Source organism: Vipera berus (genome assembly GCF_964194415.1).
Source record: "Vipera berus genome assembly, chromosome: W".
NCBI lineage: Eukaryota > Metazoa > Chordata > Lepidosauria > Squamata > Viperidae > Vipera > Vipera berus.
The window spans coordinates 75,467,085-75,488,709 of record NC_138210.1 but is presented as its reverse complement, the minus strand read 5'-3'; the positions used below and the strand labels follow the sequence as shown (position 1 = coordinate 75,488,709).

At 50.7% G+C, this 21,625-nt stretch overlaps 2 protein-coding genes across 2 annotated transcripts; both read left to right on the top strand.

The window, feature by feature from the left end:
• The first annotated feature begins 743 nt into the window (after positions 1 to 743).
• On the top strand, positions 744 to 3,377 carry LOC308676740 (transmembrane protein 256 homolog). Its single transcript, XM_081342757.1, has 4 exons — positions 744 to 918; positions 1,525 to 1,562; positions 1,785 to 1,865; positions 2,966 to 3,377. Exons 1-4 carry the CDS (start codon positions 834 to 836, stop codon positions 3,107 to 3,109), a joined length of 348 nt encoding a protein of 115 aa, XP_081198883.1. The 5' UTR covers positions 744 to 833; the 3' UTR covers positions 3,110 to 3,377.
• Positions 3,378 to 11,058: 7,681 nt separating this feature from the next.
• On the top strand, positions 11,059 to 21,625 carry LOC308676143 (phospholipid scramblase 2-like). Its single transcript, XM_081341887.1, has 7 exons — positions 11,059 to 11,307; positions 16,093 to 16,361; positions 16,864 to 16,906; positions 18,353 to 18,573; positions 19,385 to 19,546; positions 20,179 to 20,340; positions 20,464 to 21,625. The coding sequence occupies exons 1-7, from the start codon at positions 11,295 to 11,297 to the stop codon at positions 20,509 to 20,511; spliced, it is 918 nt and encodes a 305-aa protein (XP_081198013.1). The 5' UTR covers positions 11,059 to 11,294; the 3' UTR covers positions 20,512 to 21,625.

The following is a 21,625-nucleotide window of genomic DNA, read 5'->3' as shown; positions in this document are numbered from 1 at the left end:
GGCAGCTGTGGTCCAAGATGGAGACGCCCTGCCACCCGCCCCCCTCCTCTCCCCCGCGTTGCACAGCATCCCTGCTGCCCCCTGGCGGTCCGAGCCGGTCACTGCAGCTCGGTAGACCGCGGTCGTAACCAGACTAGTCGATTAAGAGATACACGGATGCTTCCACGTGCAGTTTTCATGGAAGAACGTGCAGAAATGGTGGGGGGAAAAGGAATGGGGGGGAGGCTAACGTCGGACTGCGTGACTTCACGTGAAAGGATAGAATAGAATAGAAGAATAGAATAGAATAGAATAGAATAGAATAGAATAGAATAGAATAGAGCTGGAAGGGACCTTGGAGGTCTTCTAGTCCAGCCTCCTGCTTCTCCAGAGAAGGAAAGGGCACCACTGGGAAAAGGCCAAGGGTTTTTTCCCTCTCTTCCAACAGAGGGCGCCATTGCAGGGGCGCTACCGTAAATGGCAGAATAAGCCAGCCTGCTTTCATGCACCACGCCGCCAAGTGCCGCAACTGCGCCCTCCCTCCTGCTTCACGGGATTGGCTCCCGTGCCCTGATTGACGTCCTCAAGTCCAACCTCGCAGTAGGCGAATCGGACTGGAGGACACACAAAAAAAAAAGAAACGGGAGAAGGAAGGGAACTCATTTCCTATTGGATGACGGCCGGGCTCGGTTTCCCTTCCTTATAGCGGGCTCCCCCCAAAGGGAAAGCGGTAGCAAGCGCCGATTGGCTGGCTGGACCCGTTGGATGGGCGTGGCTTGCATATGAAAGAGGCTCCGCGCAGCCCGATTGGCTGAGACGCGCCTAGTCGGAAGCGTTCGAAGACCCAGCGGAGCATGGCGGCCGCGGCTACTTTTTTCCGCCGCCTAGGGGCGCTGAGCGGGGCGGCCGCGGTGGGGGCGGCCGCTTATGGGGCTCACGGTGAGCGCGGGGGGGGCGGACCTGGGCACGACGGGGCTGGCTGGAGCCCGGAACCAGCCGGCGTGGCCGCTTGGAGAAAGAAAAGCCGGCTGCAATTTGGGGAGGGGTCTTCGTGGGGTGGGGGTCTCCGTTAGACGCCTGGAGGGGAGTCCGGTTGCGGGCTTCGCTTCCTTTGCAGCGTCCGGGAGGGCCGAGCAATTTTGGGGGGGGGGCTGCTCGTTTTAAGACGAAGGGGCCGCTTAGTGGCGCCCCTCGGGCAGACCCCTGCCCCAGCCTTTGGGGGGGGGGCGTGACGTCACGCAGGGGTGACCTCACCGCGTGCAGCCCACCCCCCATTGGCAGAATGCCACCCCTGGGGTCGTCCCCGACGGGGAGGGGGTCTGAACCGGCCACCGAGCCGTCGGGGGTCCCCCCCCCGCCGCACCCCTCTTGGCGGAGTGAAGAGACCCCGCGCTGGTCTGAAGCCGGCAGCCCCCGTGCCAGCAAGGGGAAGCCGGGGGGGGGGGTCTCGCTGGACGGGGCGGCCCCAAAGCGGGCGGTGGTCTTTCCAAGCCCCCGTCCTTTCCCCCCCCCCGCAATAACCGGGTCCCGCTGCTCTTCTTCCAGGCTTCCACCCCCGGGAACAGCCAGAGTACCTGAAGGAGGTAAAAGACACCCCCCCCCGCCCCGAAAAAAAGACCTTCCAATCACCCCCACCCCGAGGGAGCCAGCTGGATATCGTGGCGGGATTCTCACTGTGGTCCTGCCAGCAACCACGCGGCTGTTCCTGCCCGCTCTGGGAGTGGCGGCTGGGGGGGGTCCTGGGGAGGGGTCCTAGGGGGGGTGGGGGTCGTGCAGGCCCCCACGGTGTGATGCTTCTCTTGCAGCTGTACGGCACAGCCAATAAGTACCACTTCCTACACAGCCTGGCACTCCTGGCGGTGCCCCACTGCCGCTACCCCATGCTGGTAGGTATTTGGGGAGGGGGCGTCCCAACCCCGCCCCCAACCTGCTTCAAGTCATCAAAGGAAAGGGCCAAGTTTGAAGACCCCTGCTGCAGACGCAGCTCTTGCAAGTTGGGGGCGGGGCTTTGGTCCTCCAGGGAGACTTACCCTCTGGCCTGTTTTGACCCTCCCCTTCCCAACCCCTCCAGGATTTCGCCCCGCTAATTCTTGGAGGGGTGGGGGCAATTCAGGTGTTTTTCCCCCCTCCTCTTTCTGGAAATCTCTCTCCCAGTGCAGTCAGGTCCCTGGGCTGTCATGTGCATGGGAAAGCTCCCCCACCCCCACCCCCATCTTCTGGGGCAGCGTTTTTTTGAGTCCTGGCACCTTTTAAGATCGGTGAACGCCCAGAATTCTGGGAGTTGAAGTCCAGATCCTTCCAAGTGGCCCAGCTCTTTAGAAGTTTTACTTATAATTATGTAGACTGCATATATATGTTTACTTTTCTCCTGTCATACTATCATCGTACACTAAATAATGATAATGATAATATAATTACTCTGGAATTCTGGGACTAGAAGTCCACCCCTCTTTCATACACTAAATAGTAGTGATGATGATGATGATGAGGGGGAGGAGAAGGAGGAGGAGTAGTAGTAATGACTGGAATTCTGGGAGTAGTCCACCCCTTTCATACACTAATAGTAGTTATGAGGAGGAGGAGAAGAAGTAGTAGTAGTAGTGACTGGAATTCTGGGAGTTGAAGTCCACCCCTCTTCCAGTTACCCAAGCTAGCCCCATAGAAGTTTTACTTACAAATTACACAGACTGCGTACATATGTTTACTCCTCGCTCACGTTCTCAATCCTACACTAGCGATTATATCAATGACAATAACAATCATAATGACTGTGGGATTCTGGGAGTTGAAGTCCACCTCTCCTGCTGGCCAGAGCTGACCAACCCTGCCCTGGAGCCTCCTTCGGTTTCTGGGTGCCGTTTCTCCACGTCAGCCCAGACGGGGCAGCCGGACCCCGGGCGTCTCCCGGCTTGGCACCGGAAGGGGCATCTGTGGTTTGTAGGGAGGGGCCGACCTTAAAGCCGTCTTTGTTCTTGGTCTCCTGCAGGCTGGCAGCGTCCTGTCGTCCGGCCTGGGACTCTTCTGCGGGCCCTTTTATTATCATGCGCTGACTGGCCAGCCGTCCTTCACTCAGGTGGCACCCTATGGCGGGGGCCTCCTCATCCTTGGCTGGCTGGCCTTGGTGCCCTGACGTCCCCTCGCCAGCCTGTGTGTGGCCCCCAGGGCTGGGCAAACCGGAGTTTCCCTCTGCTGATGTTCATTCATTTTTTTGGGGGGTGGTGGTCAGGAGGGGCCTCGGACCAAAGCAGTGGGGATCTCCCCGCAACTTGCACTGAAATTTAAATTTAATTTAAAACTTAAATTCTGAAGGGGCTGAATCTTCTCTCTCTTTTTTTAAATGATAAATTAATACTATAATGCAGGGGTCTTCCAACTTGGCACCTTTAAGACGGGTGGACTTCAACTCCCAGAATTCCTCAGGAGTTGAAGTCCACCCGTCTTAAAGTTGCCAAGTTGGAAGACCCCTGTTAACAACGGCTCCCGATTTGTGACAGGAAGGAGCTTATGCCAAGGCTGTCGGCTTTGCGCGAATGGACAGAATCATGCAACTTTCCTTGTGATTTTAATAAACGGACTTGATTGTACTCCTTCGAGCCATGTCTTCTTGGGGGAGACTCGGGCAGTCCCTGGTTGAGTGGGGGACACCCAGGGCAAGGGGGCAGGGGTACTGGGGGAGCTCTGTCTTGGCTTCCCCCACCTCAAGGGAAAGCCTGGAGCGGGGGCTTAAGCCACTTGGATTACACTCGAGGTCAAAGGATGTGGGGTTTGGGATATGCTGGCTAAGGTTTGATGGACAGAAGAACAAGTTGCCCCCCCATCATTCGAGGTTTTCAAGAAAAGATTGGAGAGCCATTGGTCCAAAATAATATAAGGTCTCCTGCCTTGGGAAAGGGGTTGGACTAGAAGACCTCCAGGGTCCCTCCCAGCCCTAGGATTCTATGACCCATGTGTATCTTCCATCCATCCATCTTTTCGTCTCTCTCTCTAGCTTATCTTCCATCATGTCCATCTGTCTGTCATATCTTTCTGTTTATCATCCTGTCTCTCATTCTCTCTCATCCATTATGTATGTTTTTGTGTTTGTGTCTGTATCATCTCTCTCTCATCCTATATGTCTGTCTGTCTGCCTGCCTGCCTGCCTGCCTGCTTTGGGCCCCTGGAGGCTGGACTAGAAGACCTCCAAAGGCCTTTCCAGCCCTAGGATTCTATGATCCATCTGTCTGTTTTCCATCCATCATGTCTTGTCTGTCTGTCTTGTCTCTATGTCTGTCTATCTCTATCTCTGTCTATGTCTGTCTATATCTATTGATCTTTCTGTCTATGTCTATATCTGTCTATATCTCTATATGCCTGTCTATATCTCTATATATGTCTTTCTGTCTCTATATCTACCTTTCGATATATCTGTATGTGCCTATCTATATATCTTTATCCATCTGTCTGTCTCTCTGTCTCTCTCTCTCTATCATGTATCTTATCATCTATATCTATCTGTCTGTCTGTCTCAAGAAAAGATTGGACAATCATTTGTCCGGAATGGAATGGGGACTCCAGTTTTGGGCCCCTGGGGGTTGGACTAGATGACCCCTGTTGCAACCCCGCAAGGTTCCTTCCAGCCGTAGGAGTCTACTATTCCATATCATAGTCCAACAGCTCAGCGATTCCAGTATGGAGTAGGTAGGAGGTGGCCCTCTCTGGTGACCGCAGATAACAGTGGAACGTGGCCAAAGTAACTTCAGAATAAAACACCAACTATGGGCCCTGCGACAATATTATTTATTCATTTACTTATTTGTTTAATTTCTATAGCCATCCAACTCAACCGAGAGACTCAGACTGGGCAGCTGGCAAGTCTTAAAATCCCAAAACAAAAACTATACCAAACATCCAGGAGAAGAAAAAAAAAAGCTTATATTTAAAACGTTGCGTAAAAAACCTCCCATAAAAACAAAAAATCAGGGTCACCCAAAACGCTGATGCGCAAACGCCGAATGCGATCTAGTTAAAAACACGAAACGCCGTTGAGTTAAAAGCCCCGATGAAAAGTTCCCCAAATGTGTCTAAAGTTTTGACATTTTTGAATCTGAGTCATGGGGAAAGAGAGAGAAAGCCTTAACGACCGTTGGCAAACAAGACATTTTCTGGGGAATGTTGCGAGACTGAAAAACCCAATTTGGGACATGCGTGCACAATCCTTGAAAACCAGCCGGCCTCGCTGTCTGGGCAGAGCGAGAGAAGGATAACCACCCCCAAGATTGAATTTTTGGGGTTCACTTGAAGAGGGGCATCAAGTCAACTTGTGTAGGTGAATTGAAAAAGCTGGAGAATTGAGAGGTTAAGAGGGCAAAAATTGGCATTTCCAGGTGTGACGCAATAAAGGAGGGGCCCTTTGTGGGCCTGCAACAGGGGCAGTTTTGGGGTGTTTTAAGGGCACCCCGTCTTTCCCTCCCTCCCTCCCTCCCGAGTTTCTGCAACCTGAAAGGACAGGGTGGATTCTAGCATTGGGGCCTAAAAAAAAAGCGATATGTTTATTTTATTGTAATCAGTCGATCAGAATCCGAGTGGGAAGGGATCTTGGGGGGGGGTCCTTTACCATTTCAGACAAGTGGCTGTCCAGTATCTTTATTTTTTAAAAATTTTTATTTCTTTTGTATCCAACCACTCTGTCCTTTAACCCCGAAGTGGAGTCAAAGAAATTAGATTAGGGGCGTCCAACCTTTGCCACTTCGAGACGTCCCCATGCTGGCTGGGGAATTCTGGGAGTTGAAGTCCAGAGGTCTTCTAGTGGCCAAGATGGCACACCCCGGGTTAGATAGAGGTTGGGAGGGGGGGGGGGTAGATTGAGGAAGACATGGTGGAGAAAAGCAGCTCTTCATTTATCTTCCTCCTCCTCCTCCTCCTCCTCCTCTTCTCCTCCTCCTCTTCTCCTTCATATTAGCAGTATTCCAGTATTTGAGGGGCTGCCCCAAAAAAGAGGAAGGGGTCACGCTATTCTCCAAAGCACCAGAGGGCAGGATGAGAAACAATGGTTGGAAGCTGATCAAGGAGAGAAGCAACCTGGAGCTAAGGAGAAGCTTCCTGACAGTGAGAACAATTAACCAGTGGAACAACTTGCCTCCAGAAATTGTGAGCGCTCCATCACTGGAAGTTTTTAAGAAGAGACTGGACAGCTATTTGTATGAAATGGTATACGGTTTCCTGCCTGAGCAGGGGGTTGGGCTAGATGACCTCCAAGTTCCCTTCCAGATTCTATTCTATTCTATTCTATTCTATTCTATTCTATTCTATTCTATTCTATTCTATTCTATTCTATTCTATTCTATTCTATTCTATTCTATTCTATTCTATATTCTATACTCCATTCTGTAATTCTATTCTATATTTTATTATTCTATTCTATTTTCTATATTCTATTCTATTCTAATTTTATTATTCTATTCTATTCTATTCTATATTCTATACTCCATTCTGTAATTCTATTCTATATTTTATTATTCTATTTTCTATATTCTATTCTATTCTAATTTTATTATTCTATTCTATTCTATATTCTATACTCCATTCTGTAATTCTGTTCTATATTTTATTATTCTATTCTATTTTCTATATTCTATTCTATTCTAATTTTATTATTCTATTCTATCCTATTCTATTCATATTATTAATACAAGCAGTCCTCAACTTACAGATTCATTTAGTGACTGTTCCAAGTTACAAAGTGACTTGAGGACCGTTTTTCACACTTACGACCGTTGCAGCATCCCCGTGGTGATAGGATCAAAATTTGGACACTTGGCAACAGACTCATATTTATGATGGTGGCAGAGTCCCAGAGTCACGTGATCCTCTTTGGCGAGAGAAACCACGTCAATAGGGAAGCCAGATCCACTTAACGACCGGGTTACTACCTTACCCGCTGCAGTGATCCACTTAACAACTGTGTCAAGAAAGCTGGTAAAAAGGGGGCAAAATTCAGTTAACAAATGTTCTTCTTAGGAGTGGAAGTTTTGGCTGTAGATGGAGGATTACCTACACATTTTGTATTAATGTTATTTATTAAGCAATTATATATAGTTGCCAAAGTCACACACGGGCTAGCGACGCCAATCAAATTTATTTAAAGGGCGCTTTCACCGGCCCCGCATAGCTCAGACTTTTCGGCTCCTGTCTGAGCCTGGGGAGTTGTGTTCAAGAGTTCCCACGTTCAACTGCAAACCTGGCCCATGAGTTCCCACAACATTCTTGGTCTTCAAAGGCTTCAAGACACCGCTTCAGGCCGAAGAAAGAACTTGGGGGGGGGGGGAAAGCCCCTAGACCCGGTTTTGCAATGGGACTGATGGGCATTGTAGTGAAAGCCCTCTGCAAGGATGCCGCAGCGGAGGCTGGCACAAAAGCCAGGCCGGGCGAGGCCGGCCGCCTGCGGAAAGGACAGACAAGGGGAAACAGGGACCCCCATCCCGACGTGCAGCAGACCCGGGTCTGGCCTCTTCTGCCTGCAGGCGGTGCTTCAACCGGGCGGGCTTGCCAACAAGAGGCCGGGCGAATGCGGGAGCCCGCAACCCCCGCAAGGGGTTTAACCCGCCCTCGCGGCCCCTCCCCACATCTCTCTCGCTCCGCCCCCCCCCCCCAAGCAGAACAAAAACCGGCCGGGCCGCGCACTCCGCGCCCCCGGGAGTGTGCCTGCCTCGCACCGGCGGAGGGGGGGGGGGTGCGCTCGCCTTCCTCCGGCCTGCAGGTAACGGGAGGGGCGGGGAGCGGTAACGGGGGGGTCCTGGAGAGGGGACCCAAGGCCGAGGGTCGCGGGCCCCCTCCCCTCCTTCCCCGCCAGGGGGTCGCTTGGGCCCCCGTCCGCAAGCGCCCGTCCGCCGGTTCGCTTTTCCGGAGGCTGCGCAGCTCCCTCCCATCATCCCCGGCCATGATGGGCGGGGTGGTCCCGGGGGCGACTGGGAAAGCCGTTGCCTCCGGCTTTGCGGCCCCGATCTCCCCTCTCCCTTTAGGCTCCCCCCTCCTCCCCCGACTGGCCTACCTTGCCGGGGTGGAGCAGGGCAAGGATCGCGGGACCCAGAAGGCGGAGTTGCTCGGGGCCACGAGCCGCCGCTTGCAAACCGCGCAGGCTGAGTCAAGCCCCCCCCCGCCCCGGAAGGCTTCCGAAACGGGGGGGTGGTGGTCGTTCATTCCCCGCCCCCCCGCCCCCCTTGGCATCCGGACCCCGAGACGTTGCCAGCCGGGCCCGCTCCTACTCCGTCCGAAAGGCGGAGCCCCTTCGGGTCATTTCCTCGGCCTCTCTGCTTTGGGGTTCCGCCTGGCGAGGAATTCTGTGGAATACCGCCGGCTGCGCGTTGGGCTGGTTTCTTCCGTTTTCCCGTTGGGAAGTGGGCTGCCTCCCTCTCCCCCTTCCTTCCTTCCTTCCTTCCTTCCTTCCTTCCTTCCTTCCTTCCTCTCCCTCTTTTCTATCTTTCCTTCCATTCCTTTCTTACTTGGGATGTGGGCTGCCTCCCTCCCTCCCTCCCTCCCTCTATTTCCCCCTTCTCTTTCCTTCCCTCCTTTTTTTCTCCTTCCCTCTCTCTCTCTCTCTCTTCTTTCCTACCTTTCTCTCTTTCCTTTCATTCCTTTCCTCTTTTCTATTTCTCCTCCCTCCCTCCCGTTTTTCCTCCCTTCCCTCCTTTCCTGTTTTTCTCTTTCCTTCCACCCGCTTGTCTATTTTCCCTCCCTCCCTCCCTTTTTCCTTCCCTCTCTCTCTTTCCCTCCTACCTCTTTTGTGTCTTTTGTGTTTCCCTCCCTCCCTTCCCCTCCCCCCCGTGTTGCGCCCTCCTTGCCGGCGGGGAAGGGCCGGGGTCAAAGGACCTGGGATCCAGGCTCCAGACAGAGCAAACGCAGAAAAGAAGCCACTTCGACTTGTTTAGGATGCCGACTTAAGTTTTTCAGCTGACAAAACTCGGCAACATTCTTGCCATCCGGGCGGAGCGAGGCTGGAAAATACGCTGCGCCTTTTTGCTTGGGAAACAAACGAATCCCTTCTTTTCTGGGCAACCCCCCCTTTTTTTTCGGGGGCTGCTGGCATGGGGGGTGGGTGGGGGGGTGGGAGAAGCCATTCCGCGCCAGGCCCTTTTCGGCCAGCAATCGATTCCCGCCCCCAGTCCCGGAGGGGAGGGTATCCATTGTGTGTGTGTGTGTGTGTGTCTGTTTTCAGCAAAAGCAGCAATGTGTGTGTGTGTGTGTGTGTGTGTGTGTGTGTGTGTGTGTGTTTCCAAAGCCCCGCGGGCGGCAGGGCGAGGTTTGGGCAAGGCTGGTGGAAAGCTGGGAGCCGGAGCCCAGAGCAAGAGGGAGCGTGGCTTAGCGGTTAGATCATCGGCCCGACGCCCGGGATCCTCCCATCCTTCGCGCACCGGCGGGATTGCCTGGCGGCATCTAGCGGGGGGCGCCCGGTTGGGGAAGAAGGCCCGTGAGCGGCTGCAGAGGGCTGTTCTCCTCCTCCTCCTCCCCCCTTCCTTCCCTCTCCGCCCCCGGCAGCCGCTTGGAGCCGGGAGCGCCTGGGAAGAGGGGGATCCAGTTTCACGTCGATCACGTGTGACTCCGTCCTTGCTGTAAAAGGGCTCTCCCCTCCTTCGGACGGCCGCCTCTGCCCGGCTGGAAAGCAGGTTTGGAGCGAAAGGGACGGTTTTGCCTTGGTTCTGCTCCTTGCCTTTGAGCTCCTCTTCCCGGCGCGGCGGGATTCGAATCGGCGCCCTGGCTGCGCTTCCCTAGAAGGGAGTCAGGGCGCAGACCCTCTTCGGCTTGGTGTTTGCTTTTTTTGGGGGGGGGGCGCCCCCGTCTTTCAGGACGGTGCGGAGGGGAACCCCTTCCCTTCGGCCATCAGCCTGGGGAGGCTTTACCGGTGGCATTGCCGGCCGAGCCACCCCCGGCCCCGTTGGTTTTATTCTCGGTGTGGTTGGCTTCCACCCACTTCCTTCCTTTCCCCCCCCCCTCCCATCCTTGGCTGTGCTGCAGATTGGTAGAAATTCAGAACAAGGCCAGCTTTGGAGGGGGGGGCGTGTGCGGGGGTGGGGGGAGAAGATGTTGGCTTGGAGCAGGCCTATCAGCTGACTTGGTCCAGGAAAAGTGTGGGAGGGGGAGTGGGAGTGTGTGTTTGTATCCAGCAGAGGCTTGCTGCAATGCGTGTGGGCCCTGCCTGCGGAGCCCAGCTCTTTCCCAAGGGGTGGGACTCCAGCTCCCATGCTGCTCAGCCAAGGGCTGCAGCAGAGCCTCGTAGAGTCTCGGAGGAGGAGGAGGAGAGGTGGATAAATCAGTACAGGCGGTCCTTTTCAGCCCACAAGTCCTGTGGCTAAACATTTGTTGAATGGCCTTTGCCCTGTTTTACGACCTCCCTTGCCCACGGCCGTTAAGTGAATCACTGCAGTTGTTCAGTTAGTAAATTGGTTGTTAAATGAATCGGGCTTCCCTCGTGGACTTTGCTTGGCAGAAGGTCACAAAAGGGGGTCGAGGGGACCCCGGGGACACTGCGACCCGTCATAAATAAGAACCAGTTGCCCGGTGTCTGAATTTTGATCGTGGGGATGCTGCGACGGACGTAAGTGCGAAAAAGGGTCCTAAGTTCCTTTTTTTCCCCCAGGGCCATTGTAACTTCGAACAGTCACTAAACGAATTGTCTGTAAGTCAAGGACTGCCTGTAATTTACTGGCCGCACCTGGCTGTGCCTTCCGGAGGTGTGGACTTCAGTTCCCAGAATCCCTAGCAGTGGTAGCAACAAGCATGGCTGCTGCTGGGAATTCTGGGGGTTGAAGTCCACATATCTTCAGACCCTAAACCAGGGGTCTTCAAACTTGGCCCTTTGATGTCTTGTGGACTTCAACTCCCAGAATTCCTCAGCCAGCGGCTGAGGAATTCTGGGAGTTGAAGTCCACAAGTCATCAAAGGGCCAAGTTTGAAGACCCCTGCCCTAAACCAAGGCTCTTTACACTCCCTCCCTTCTAGAGGTGTGGACCTCAGTTCCCAGAATCCCTAGCAGTGGTAGCCACAAGCACAGCCACTGGCTGGGGGAATTCTGGGAGTTGAAGTCCACCAGTCTTAAAGTAGCCGAGCTTGGACAACCCTGTCCTAGACGGTGCAGGGTGTATGCTGCACCCCCTTAAAACCTCCTCAGAAGTGCTAAGCCCCCCACCCCATTTTTTTTCTTTTTTCTTAAAGGAAGGCGCTGTTTCACACCAGATCTCCAGTGAAAAGCACAGGCAGCTTCTCTTCGCCCCCTTGCAGGGATCCTGCAGATGGGAATCGGAGGTCGGCGCTGATCTTGAATTGCCTCTCTGAAGTTGGGGATCATGGCAGCTCCAGGTTTGCCTTTTTTCTCTTACTTCGGCTCTGTGCGATGGCCGCTTAAGGGGACGAGAGAGAAGGGCGCTTCAATTTCCTGACAGGGAGAACAATTAACCAGTGGAACTCCTTGCCTCCAGAAGTTGCGGATGCTCCAAAACTGGACGGCCCTTTGTCTGAAATGGTAGAGGGTTTTCTGCCTGAGCAGGGGGTTGGACTAGATGACCTCCAAGGTCCCTTCCAGCTCCGTTATTCTGTGCTGTTGTGACTTCTCAGCATTTCAACTAAGTGCGTTTCTTTCGAGCATTTTCCGCTTAGTGACATTTATAGATAGTCCTCGAATTATGACCACAGTCGGAACCGGAACATTCATTTGACAAGTAACAATTGTTCCCAGGGTGGTTAAGCAAAAAATCTTTTCCGTTGTTTAGTGAATCACATGGTTCTTAAGTGAACTGCATCCGGTTTTACAATTGGTGCCCGGGTTGTTAAGGAAATCTCTTCCGTTCTTAAGTGAATCTGTTGACTTTGGCTTGTCAGGTTGCCAAATGGCGACCGTCGTAAATACGAGCCCGTCGCCCGAGCCTCTGAATTTTGATCACGTGACCACGCAGATCGTAAGTGTGGGAAACGGTCATAAGTCACTTTTTTTTAAGGTCACTAAATGAACCGTTGTAAACCGAGGACTTCCCGGGGTTCTAATTTGCATTGTGCAATGGGTCCGGGATTCGAACGTCCAAACGGGGATTTGGAAAAGAAAAAAAAAAAGAAAGAAATTTCTGCCTCAGTCACGGTGGCCTGAGCTGATTTTGAGCCAGTTGTTATTTTGGTTTTGAAAAGTTTGTTCTCTTTGGAAATGTCAGTTCGGGCTGGATCTTTGGAACCGCAGATGGGATTAGTAAATTTGTTTTTTTTTTCCCTCCTTTGGCTGTGATTTTTTTCCTTCCCTCCAACTGGTACATTCCTAAAAGCTGCACGTTTTCCATGTCACAATCCGTGAGGGGAATAAGGCACCACTTCTTTTTCAATCTCGGCAACTTTTTAAGATCTGTGGACTTCAACTCCCAGAATTCCCCAGCTAGCTAAGCTAAGCTGGCTGAGGAATTCTGGGAGTTGAAGTCCATACATCTTTAAAGTCGTCAAGGTTTTCAGAAATGCCCTTCCTACAAACCTGGCCATCATCCTCAGGATTTAAAAACAGGGGTCTTCAAACTTGGCCCTTTGATGACTGGTGGACTTCACCTCCCAGAATTCCCCAGCCAGCCGTGCCACTTTAAGACCGGTGGACTTGAACTCCCAGAATTCCCCAGCCAGCCGTGCCACTTTAAGACTTGTGGACTAGCTGAGGAATTCTGGGAGTTGAAGTCCACAAGTCATCAAAGGGCCAAGTTTGAAGACCCCTGATTTAAAACCAGGGAGGAATCTGGGTAAAACTTGAGTAGTGAAAGAATTGGGGCAGAGGGAAAAATAATAAAAATAAAATCTCAATAGGCTCCAGAGACAGACTTCGGAACTCCTTGCCACAAGACAAAAGTCCTGCTTTAGAACGAAAAGGGTCCAAACCGGTGAATTTCCTGATCATTTGCTAGCAGGAAAATTCTCTGTATCAATTATCTTTGAGCCAATTGCCCACGCCTTCTCTTTCTTTATTCTTTGCAAATAGTACAAATTTATTTTTATTTTACTTCTCATTTGCAGCAACAGGTGGCAGGGCAGAAGAGCAACGAAACTCCAATATAACAGTTTGTCATTCTGACAAACTAAATTTACACTTCCTGAAAATGGATGGAGCCGGAGGGTTGTCAAAACAGGAAAAACACGGGGAGCTTGAACGGAGATGAATGTCTCCACGTCTTCAATAATACTTCTGAGAAATAAAATTTCAGTTTTGCATCTTCTCGGTGGGGAAGACTGAGTCACCCCACTTGAAAAGAGCTGTGACATCACTGGAAGCACCATCTTTGTGAATCAGCCAGAAAGGCTAGCCAACTTGTTCATTTTTCATTTTCTTTTTTAAAAAAATTATTTTAATTGCTTTTTAGCTTTCCAACAGGTGCAGTTTTTTAATTGCTACAGCTGCCCTACTGGCAGCAACTGAACGATGGGATCAACCTCAGCATCGTGTTAAATTGGGCCTTTGATGGCAACTTGCTAGAAATTGTTGCCTTCTGGTTGTCTTTTCCGGACAGTAAGACGGGGATGATGGGAGTCACGATACCCACCCGTTTCCAGAAAGCCCGGAGGGGGAATGCAAGTATTGAGCTGCACCTGTTTTTGAGCCAGTGAAACCTGGCTCAAAAAACAGCAACGGTGAGAGGGACCTCGGAGTCCTGGTGGATGATCCCTTAGAGGTGAGCCAGCCGTGTGCGGCAGCAGCCGAAAAAGCTAACACAATCCTGGGTTGTATAAAAAGCGGCATAGAATCAAGATCACGCGATGTATTAGTACCGCTTTGTAAAACCCTAGTGAGGCCGCACCTGGAACACCGCAGCCATTTTTGGTCACCGTATCACAAAGAAGACGTCGAGAGTTTGGAAAAAGTGCAGAGAAGAGCAACTCAGAGGATCCAAGGCCTGGAGACCAAAACATACGAAGAACGGCTGCGGGACTTGGGTCTGGCCAGTGTAAAGAAAAGCAGAAATAGGGGTGATATGATAGCAGGTTTCCAATATCTGAGGGGCTGCCCCAAAGAAGAGGGAGTCAAGCTATTCTCCAAAGCACCTGAAGGCGGGACAAGAAGCAACTTACGGAGACTAACCAAAGAGAGAAGCAACCTGGAATTAAGGAGAAACTTTCTAACAGTGAGAGCAATTAACCAGTGGAACAGCTTGCCTCTAGAAGTTGTGGGTGCTCCATCAATGGAGGTTTTTTTAAGAAGAGATTGGACAGCCACTAATTGTATAGGGTCTCCTGCTTGAGCAGAGGGCTGGACTAGAAGACCTCCAAGGTCCCTTCCAACTTTATTATTCTGCTATTTTGTCTTCCTTCCTTCCTTCCTTCCTTCCTTCCTTCCTTCCTTCCTTCCTTCCTTCCTTCCTTCCTCCCTCCCTCCCTCCCTCCCTCCCTCCCTCCCTCCCTCCCTCCCTTCCTTCCTGATTGGGCAACCACTTGCCTGAAATGGTATAGGGTCTCCTTAAGCTTAAACAAAGGGACGCGGTGGCTCAGTGGGTTAGGACGCTGAGCTTGTCGATCAGAAGGTCGGCAGTTTGGCGGGTCGAATCCCGAGTGCCGCATAACAGAGTGAGCGCCTGTTATGCGTCCCAGCTTCTGCCAACCTAGCAGTTCGAAAGCACGTAAAAATGCAAGTAGAAAAATAGGGACCACTACAGTGGGAAGGTAACAGCGTTCCGTGCGCCTTTGGCGTCTAGTCATGCCGGCCACATGACCATGGAGACGTCCTCGGACAAGCGCCGGCTCTTTGGCTTTGAAACGGAGATGAGCACCGGCCCCTAGAGTCGGAAACGACTAGCACGTGTGTGCGGGGGAACCTTTACCTTTAAGCTTAAGCTTAAGCAGGGGGTTGGACTAGATGACCTCCAAGGTCCCCTCCAGCTCTATTCTGATTAAATCTGTGTGTGTGCCCAGAAGAGGTGGATCCCCAGAGAAACTGAAGGTTGCCATGACAACGATGTGGGCACTCCCCTTGCTGTCTTTGCAGTTGCTTCAGGCAAAGCTGGTGGGGAGGGCGTGGCTGGAATGCACCTGGGCAGGTTGGGGGGGGGTGAGGGAGGCGGGGGGGGGGGGGGAGAGAAAGGCTGAGCCAGCCCCTCCCCTTCTCTGATGTACCCACCCCAACTAAAGGAGACCCTGACCTTTTTTTTTTTTTTTTGCAGTTTTTAATCCCACGTTGGATATTTTTTTTGCAAGCTGCCCGGAGTCGCCTAGCTGTGAATTTGGGTGGCTTTGTAAACTTGCTGAACAAACAGCATGAAATAAACTTGGATGGCCTCCTGGAGTCCTGAGTGCGAGATGCGCGGCTGTAGAGGGAAGTCTACAGGACGGTCCATTTAGCGACCGACATTTACGAGGGCGTTGAAAAACTGGACCGGTGACCCTTTTTCACGCTCAGACGTCGTGGCAGCATCTTATACGGTCTCAGTACATAAAAAAATTCGGAAACCTGGCAGCTGACGACTCACTTTTATGACGGTCACGGTGTCCCGGGGTCACGTTGATCCCCCATTTGCGACCTTTTGACAAGGAAAATCAGTGGGGGAAGCCGGATTCGCTTAAGAACTGTGTCGCTCACTTAAAAAATTGTGTTGATTCACTTAACAACAGTGGCGAGAAAGGTCGTAAAATGGGGCACAACTCACTTTATGTCTGTCTCGCTTAGCAACATTTTGGGCTCAACTGCGGTCATAAGTCGAGGATTATCTGTAAACAGAATCTCACCTGGGCTTCTTTTGGGGGGGGGAGTTGCTTTGGGAGCAGAAATCTATCCTTCGCCCCTCCCCCTTCCTGGATTGTTCAGGGTAGAAAGGACCCCCCCTCCTTCCCTCCAGGACTACATTTCCCATCCTGCATCTGTGCGCTTTGGAAAGTGCCTCCGGAAGTTGTGGGTGCTCCATCCCGGGAGGTTTTTAAGAAGAGATTAGATAGCTATTTGTCCTGAACGGTTATAGGCCAGGTCTCCCGCTTCAGCAGGGGGTTGGACTAGATGACCTCCGAGGTCCCTTTCCAAGTCTGCTAAATCTGTTTAACTGCCACTTGTTTGCAGGTAGGTAGGGCAGGGCCACCTCCTTTGCTTAAAGGTGTGGTGTCAGTTTCGGCCTTGCTTCTTCTTTTGTCCTTTTTTTTTTACAGGGTACCATGTGCCACAGCCAGGATTCCCTGCTTACCCCGTCGTGCCCCAACCGCCCGCTGGGCCTTCTGCCCCCACCCCTGGGTTCAGCGTCTATCCTGCCGCTAGCCCTGGGCCCGGCTACGTGGCTGCACCCCAGCCACCCCCCCGGGGATACGGGGACCACTCCGCTTCCCCACAGCACCCCCAGCCCAGCGATCACCATGCCGCCATCACCCCTTACCTGCCTGTGTCGGCTAGCATCCCTCCTGGCTTGGAGTACCTGACCCAGGTAAGACCCAGGCCCGGGTGCTTGCGGAAGGGGGTGGGCACACGCCTTCCAGGTGTGATACAGAGCGTGAGGTCAAAAGTACGATTCCTCTGTTTGTCAGTGCAAACGTGAAAATCTCGATTTGAGATGGCAGGCCTCAAGGAACGGGCTGTTGAGGTGGCTTTGCTTGCAAAGCTCTGGGTTCAAGTCCTACAATTCTGAGTAGAATAGAATAGAGTAGAGTAGAATGGAATAGAATAGAATAATAAAATATAGAATAGAATAAAAATTAGAATAGAATAGAATAGTAGAATAGAATAAGAATAGAATAGAATAGAATAATAATAGAATAGAACAATAATAGAATAGAGTAGAACAGAATGGAATGGAATGGAATGGAAAATGGGAGTTGAAGTCCACCGGTCTTAAAGTGGCATGGCTGGCTTTTATTTTTTCACAAAATCTCTGCTGGTTTGCATTGCTGATCACTCTCTCTGACTGTGCTCCTTTGCTGCCCATTCAGGTAGACCAAATTTTGATCCATCAAAAGGTGGAACTTGTAGAAGGTATGGTATCAAAGCAATTATTATTATTATAAAACTTTTATGCATAAAATATGAAACTCAGTCAACTGAACACTCAAATTGACCGGCACTAATGGTCGACACGGCTTGCTGCCAGCATCCCAGCTATCAACCAGGTACCTCCTTAAAATGTAAGATGTTCCGAGTAGCCCAGTTTTCTGTAGCTTTGCTGGAGTTATTGCAGGAAGCTGCAATTTCTTGATGTATTTTGCAAAGTTTTTGGACATCGTTCCCAGTGCCCCGATGACAGTGGGCATCACTGTTACACGTTTCATCCATAATCGCGCAGTTTCGATGGCCAGGTCGCGGTATTTCATATTATTATTATTATTATTATTATTATTATTAATAATAATAATAATAATAATAATAATAATAATAATAATAATAATAATAATAATAACAATACATTAACTCTGCTGCATTTCCGCTACCTATTAAGAAAGTTACCCAATCAAACAATGGGATAAAGTAGCATAGCCATATTTCTTCTTCTCCTACCCATGCTGAATTCTGGTGAACTCTTGCTAGCTGAGGAATTCTGGGAGTTGAAGTCCACACGTTTTATTAAATGGGCCAGGGCTGGACACCCTTGCTATAAAGTTAATTTAAAAAAAAACTAGGAAAAACAATGCTGAAGAATTGTCAATTCCCAGTGGTCTGCCAGATTCTATATATTAGGGGTCTCCAAATGTGACTACTTTAAGACTTGTGGACTTCAGCTCCCAGAATTCCCCAGCCATCCAGGGTTTACTAGAATTCAGCATGGATAGGACAAGAATAAAGGTGGCTTGACGATCAGAATTTTCGATGCGGTAACTTTCTTAATAGACGGTGGGTATGCGGTAAACATAATATATCTTGCCTTCAGCAAAGTGAAAATAAAAAAGAGCTGGCTGGGGAATTCTGGGAGCTGAAGTCCTCAGGTCTTAAAGTTGCTAAGATTGGATATCCCTGCTAAATGGGCAGGAGTCTATGCGACTCCTGGGGTGGAGGAGCTGTTACAAGCCGCAACAACGTCACAAGAATTACACCACAGGCAACACGAGGTCAGCACATTAGGCACATGTCACGACATCTTCGTGCAAGCAAGAAAAGATTGAGTGATTGATTGATTTACTGGGGTCCATATGTTCTCCACTCCAGAGGGATTCTGAACAGTTGATTCGCTTCTCTGAAATGCAAAGGATCTTTTCTACATCTTTTCCAGAGTTTGGGCACAATTAACATCCCTCATCCCAAAAGTTGGAGAATTAGGGTTAGGGTTAGGCTCCCTCAGAGCCCCTCCTCGTGTGGGGGGGTCCCCACTCGCTTCCCTGTGCAATTCCCTTTCAGGCCGGTTGACTGTCCCCACTGAAGTCTGTTGCAAAGCCCATAACCCATTTTGCACTGAGCACGTCTTGCTCTCCTTGATCCCTTTCTCTGCAGCTTTCATCGGCTTTGAAGGTAACAACAAGTACGAGGTGCGAAACAGCCTCGGCCAGCACATCTTCCATGCGGAAGAGCAGAACGACTGTTGCACCAGGAACTGCTGTGGCTCTCTACGCCGCTTCTCCATGCGGCTGGACGATCCCAGTGGCCGTGAAGTCATCCGTCTTGTCCGTCCACTGAAATGTGTCAGCTGCTTTTTCCCCTGCTGCCTACAGGAGGTAACGCAGCGAGTTTGGTCTAGTGGGCAATGCACCCAGGCTTCATTGGGAGACAGTGAGTTGTAGTCCTGCTTTAGTTATGAAAGCCAGATGGGTGACTTTGGGCCAATCACTAGGAACTGGTGAGATCTAGTTTTACCTTAGACACGAAAGCCTGCTGTGTGACTTTGGGCCAATCACTAGGAGCTGGTGAGATCTAGTTTTACCTTAAACACGAAAGCCTGCTGTGTGACTTTGGGCCAATCACTAGGAGCTGGTGAGTTCTAGTTTTACCTTAGACATGAAAGCTGGTTGGGTGACTTTGGGCCAATCACCAGGAGATAGTGAACTCTGGCAGGACAGCGCCAAATCACCCAGCCGGCTTTCATGCCCAAGACAGGACTAGAACTCACCATCTCCTGGTGATTAGCCCTGTGGTGGTGTGAGAAAGGGTCCCTTCTGTCCTTTTAAAGCTGTCCTGGTATTCCTGACGGGTGGATGTCCTGTCAATCTCTTGACAGCCAACTTGGTTAGAGTGAAATATTCCCCAAGTTTTCTTTAGCAAGATTTATGAAAAAGGAATGAAACCCAGTTACAGAGAACTCAGCAACTGGATGGTTTCTCCTTGGGACCCCAGTTGATCTCTCACCTGGCAGACTAAGCTGAAGCGAAACTCTTGATTGAACCCTTGCGAATGCGGCTGTTGTGCTGTTGTGTAAATCCTCCTCTCTCCTCGGTTAGGTTGCAATAGAACTTATTTGTCCAAGCATTGTGACGTGACTCGGGCAACCTCTTAACCCCATTTTTCTGACACCAGTTTTCCTTCCCACAGATGGAAGTCCAGTGTCCCCCAGGTGCCACCATCGGCTACGTGGTGCAAACCTGGCATCCCTTCATGCCCAGGTTCTCCATCCAGAATGTCGAGAAGGAGACGGTGCTCCGGGTTTTGGGGCCCTGCTTTGCCTGCAGTTGTGGCGGGGATGTCAGCTTTGAGGTACGACCAGAATAGAGACAGTCCTCAACTTACAATAGTTTGTTTAGTGGACCATTCAAAGTTACAACGGCACTGAAAAAAGGACCAATTTTCACACCCCACAGTCACGTGATCAAAACTCGGATGCTTGACAACTACCTTGTTGCAGCGTCCCGGCATCACGTGATCCCCTTTTGTGACCTTCCGACAAGCAAAGTCAATCGGGAAGCCGGATTCACTTAACAAATGTCTCACTTAGCAACAGAAATTTTGGGCTCGTAACTCAAGGACTATAGTGTTGGTCAACCAATCCTCAAGATGTGTGGACTTCAACTCCCAGAATTCCCCTGCCAGCTTTGAAGTCCACACATCTTAAAAATGCCCAAGGTTGAGAAATCCAGGCCCAGAGAGACAACATTTACAGACCTTGGGCTCAAATTTTGGGGGAGGGACCTTTTGCACATGCTCAAGAGCTCCATGTCCTTTAGAATATTCTCACAAGATCTTAAAAACAAACTTGGAAATCTAATTCCTGCACCAGGTGGAGATGGAAGCATGGTGTACGTTTGATGTGAGGCTACATGCAGACGTCCTTTCGCGGTCGCCAATTGTTCCATGTGGGACGCAAACGCAGCCTTCTTGTCTTCCTGCAGGTGAAGACCCGGGACGAGTCCCGCGGGGTGGGCCGGATCAGTAAGCAGTGGAGTGGCCTCCTTAAGGAAGTCTTCACCGACACGGACAACTTTGGGATCCAGTTCCCCATTGATCTGGATGTGAAGGTCAAGGCGATTCTCCTCGGAGCCTGCTTCCTCATTGTGAGTCTGGCTCCAGAGTTGAGGAAAGATGATGAGAACTGGGGTGGGTGGTCCACTTTCCCTATACCTCCTGAAAAATGAGACCACTGGGCATTTCAGCAACTTCTCTTCTGCTTTTTGCAGGATTTTATGTATTTCGAGAAGATGGGAGAAGTTGGACAGAGCAGTTGAAATCATCTCAAATTAGGGACAATTTTCCTGGTTCTGACATAACAGAGAGAGAGGGAATGTATGTGTTTTTTTGTGCATAGAGAGTATGCGTATATGTGTGTTTGTGTGGGTATGTTTGGGTTTGACAGCGATGGTTTGACAATTAGGGAATCTTCCTTTCCTGGTCTGCCTCTGTTCATTGCACAGATGTGCTTGAAAATTTCTATGTGTCCAAAGACTGGATCTCTATTCTAGTTCCCTCTGTTCTCAGAAGCTGTTGTGGACTTGCACTTCTGCACAAAACTTGTTAGATTCTGTCCGGTGCACTGTCTCTGCCATCTCCAGGCTGGGGATTATGGGAGTTGAAGTCCAGCTCTCTGAAGGAGGAGAGGTTGGGGAAAGTTGAGTTAGTTGTTCTGATGTTACGAGTTTAAAAGTTGTGATTTTCAGGGAAACTTTTGGCATAGAAGATCGGTGGGGGTGTTCAGCTGAGTTGGGGTGCCTGCTCAGGTTTTGGGGGCGCTGGGACCAAGGCTGTCTTAAGGTCTGGTCAAAAAAATCAGAACGATGGCTTACTGTGTAACCAAAACTTTGCACATAAACCTGGGCAGGTTCATCCTGTAATCTCAGCACCTTTAAGATGTATGGACTCCAATTTCCAGAATTCTCCAGCCAGCCTAGAATTATGGAATTAGTAGATCAGGGGTATGCTGCAGACATAGTTTAGCTGGACCTGGATTTCTAATGAGAGTCTCCTTTATAAATGATAACATGGCTGGATGGGGAATCTTTGGAGTCGAAGTCCGTAAGTCTTAACGCTGCAACTTTGGAGATCCCTGATCTAAAGCAATGTTTTTCAAACTTGGCAACTGGGGAATTCTGGGGGTTGAAGTCCACACTTCTTAAAGGTGCCAAGTTTAAAAACCACTGCCTTAGAGAGAGCTTTATTCCTTGGGTGTGGAATTAGTAATTCCCAAAGATGGGTGTCTGTGCCCCAGAGATTCTCCAGACTTCCAAGCAGAGAGACTGGGAGGGAACAGTGAAGAAATCGCCTATCAGGCAGATGTGCCAGGCGGATAATTAATAAAAGGACGCTTGGCAGAATAAAAATAATTCTAGATTAGCAGCGTGAACC

Excerpts from the sequence above, each read along its gene's own strand:
- LOC308676143 (XM_081341887.1), top strand. Across the intron at positions 18,574-19,384 it reads TCCCCTGCTGCCTACAGGAG|ATGGAAGTCCAGTGTCCCCC; the intron begins GTAACGCAGCGA and ends TCCTTCCCACAG. Across the intron at positions 19,547-20,178 it reads GCGGGGATGTCAGCTTTGAG|GTGAAGACCCGGGACGAGTC; the intron begins GTACGACCAGAA and ends GTCTTCCTGCAG.
- LOC308676740 (XM_081342757.1), top strand. The coding sequence starts at position 834 with ATGGCGGCCGCGGCTACTTTTTTCCGCCGCCTAGGGGCGCTGAGCGGG. Across the intron at positions 919-1,524 it reads GGCCGCTTATGGGGCTCACG|GCTTCCACCCCCGGGAACAG; the intron begins GTGAGCGCGGGG and ends CTCTTCTTCCAG. Across the intron at positions 1,563-1,784 it reads AGCCAGAGTACCTGAAGGAG|CTGTACGGCACAGCCAATAA; the intron begins GTAAAAGACACC and ends CTTCTCTTGCAG.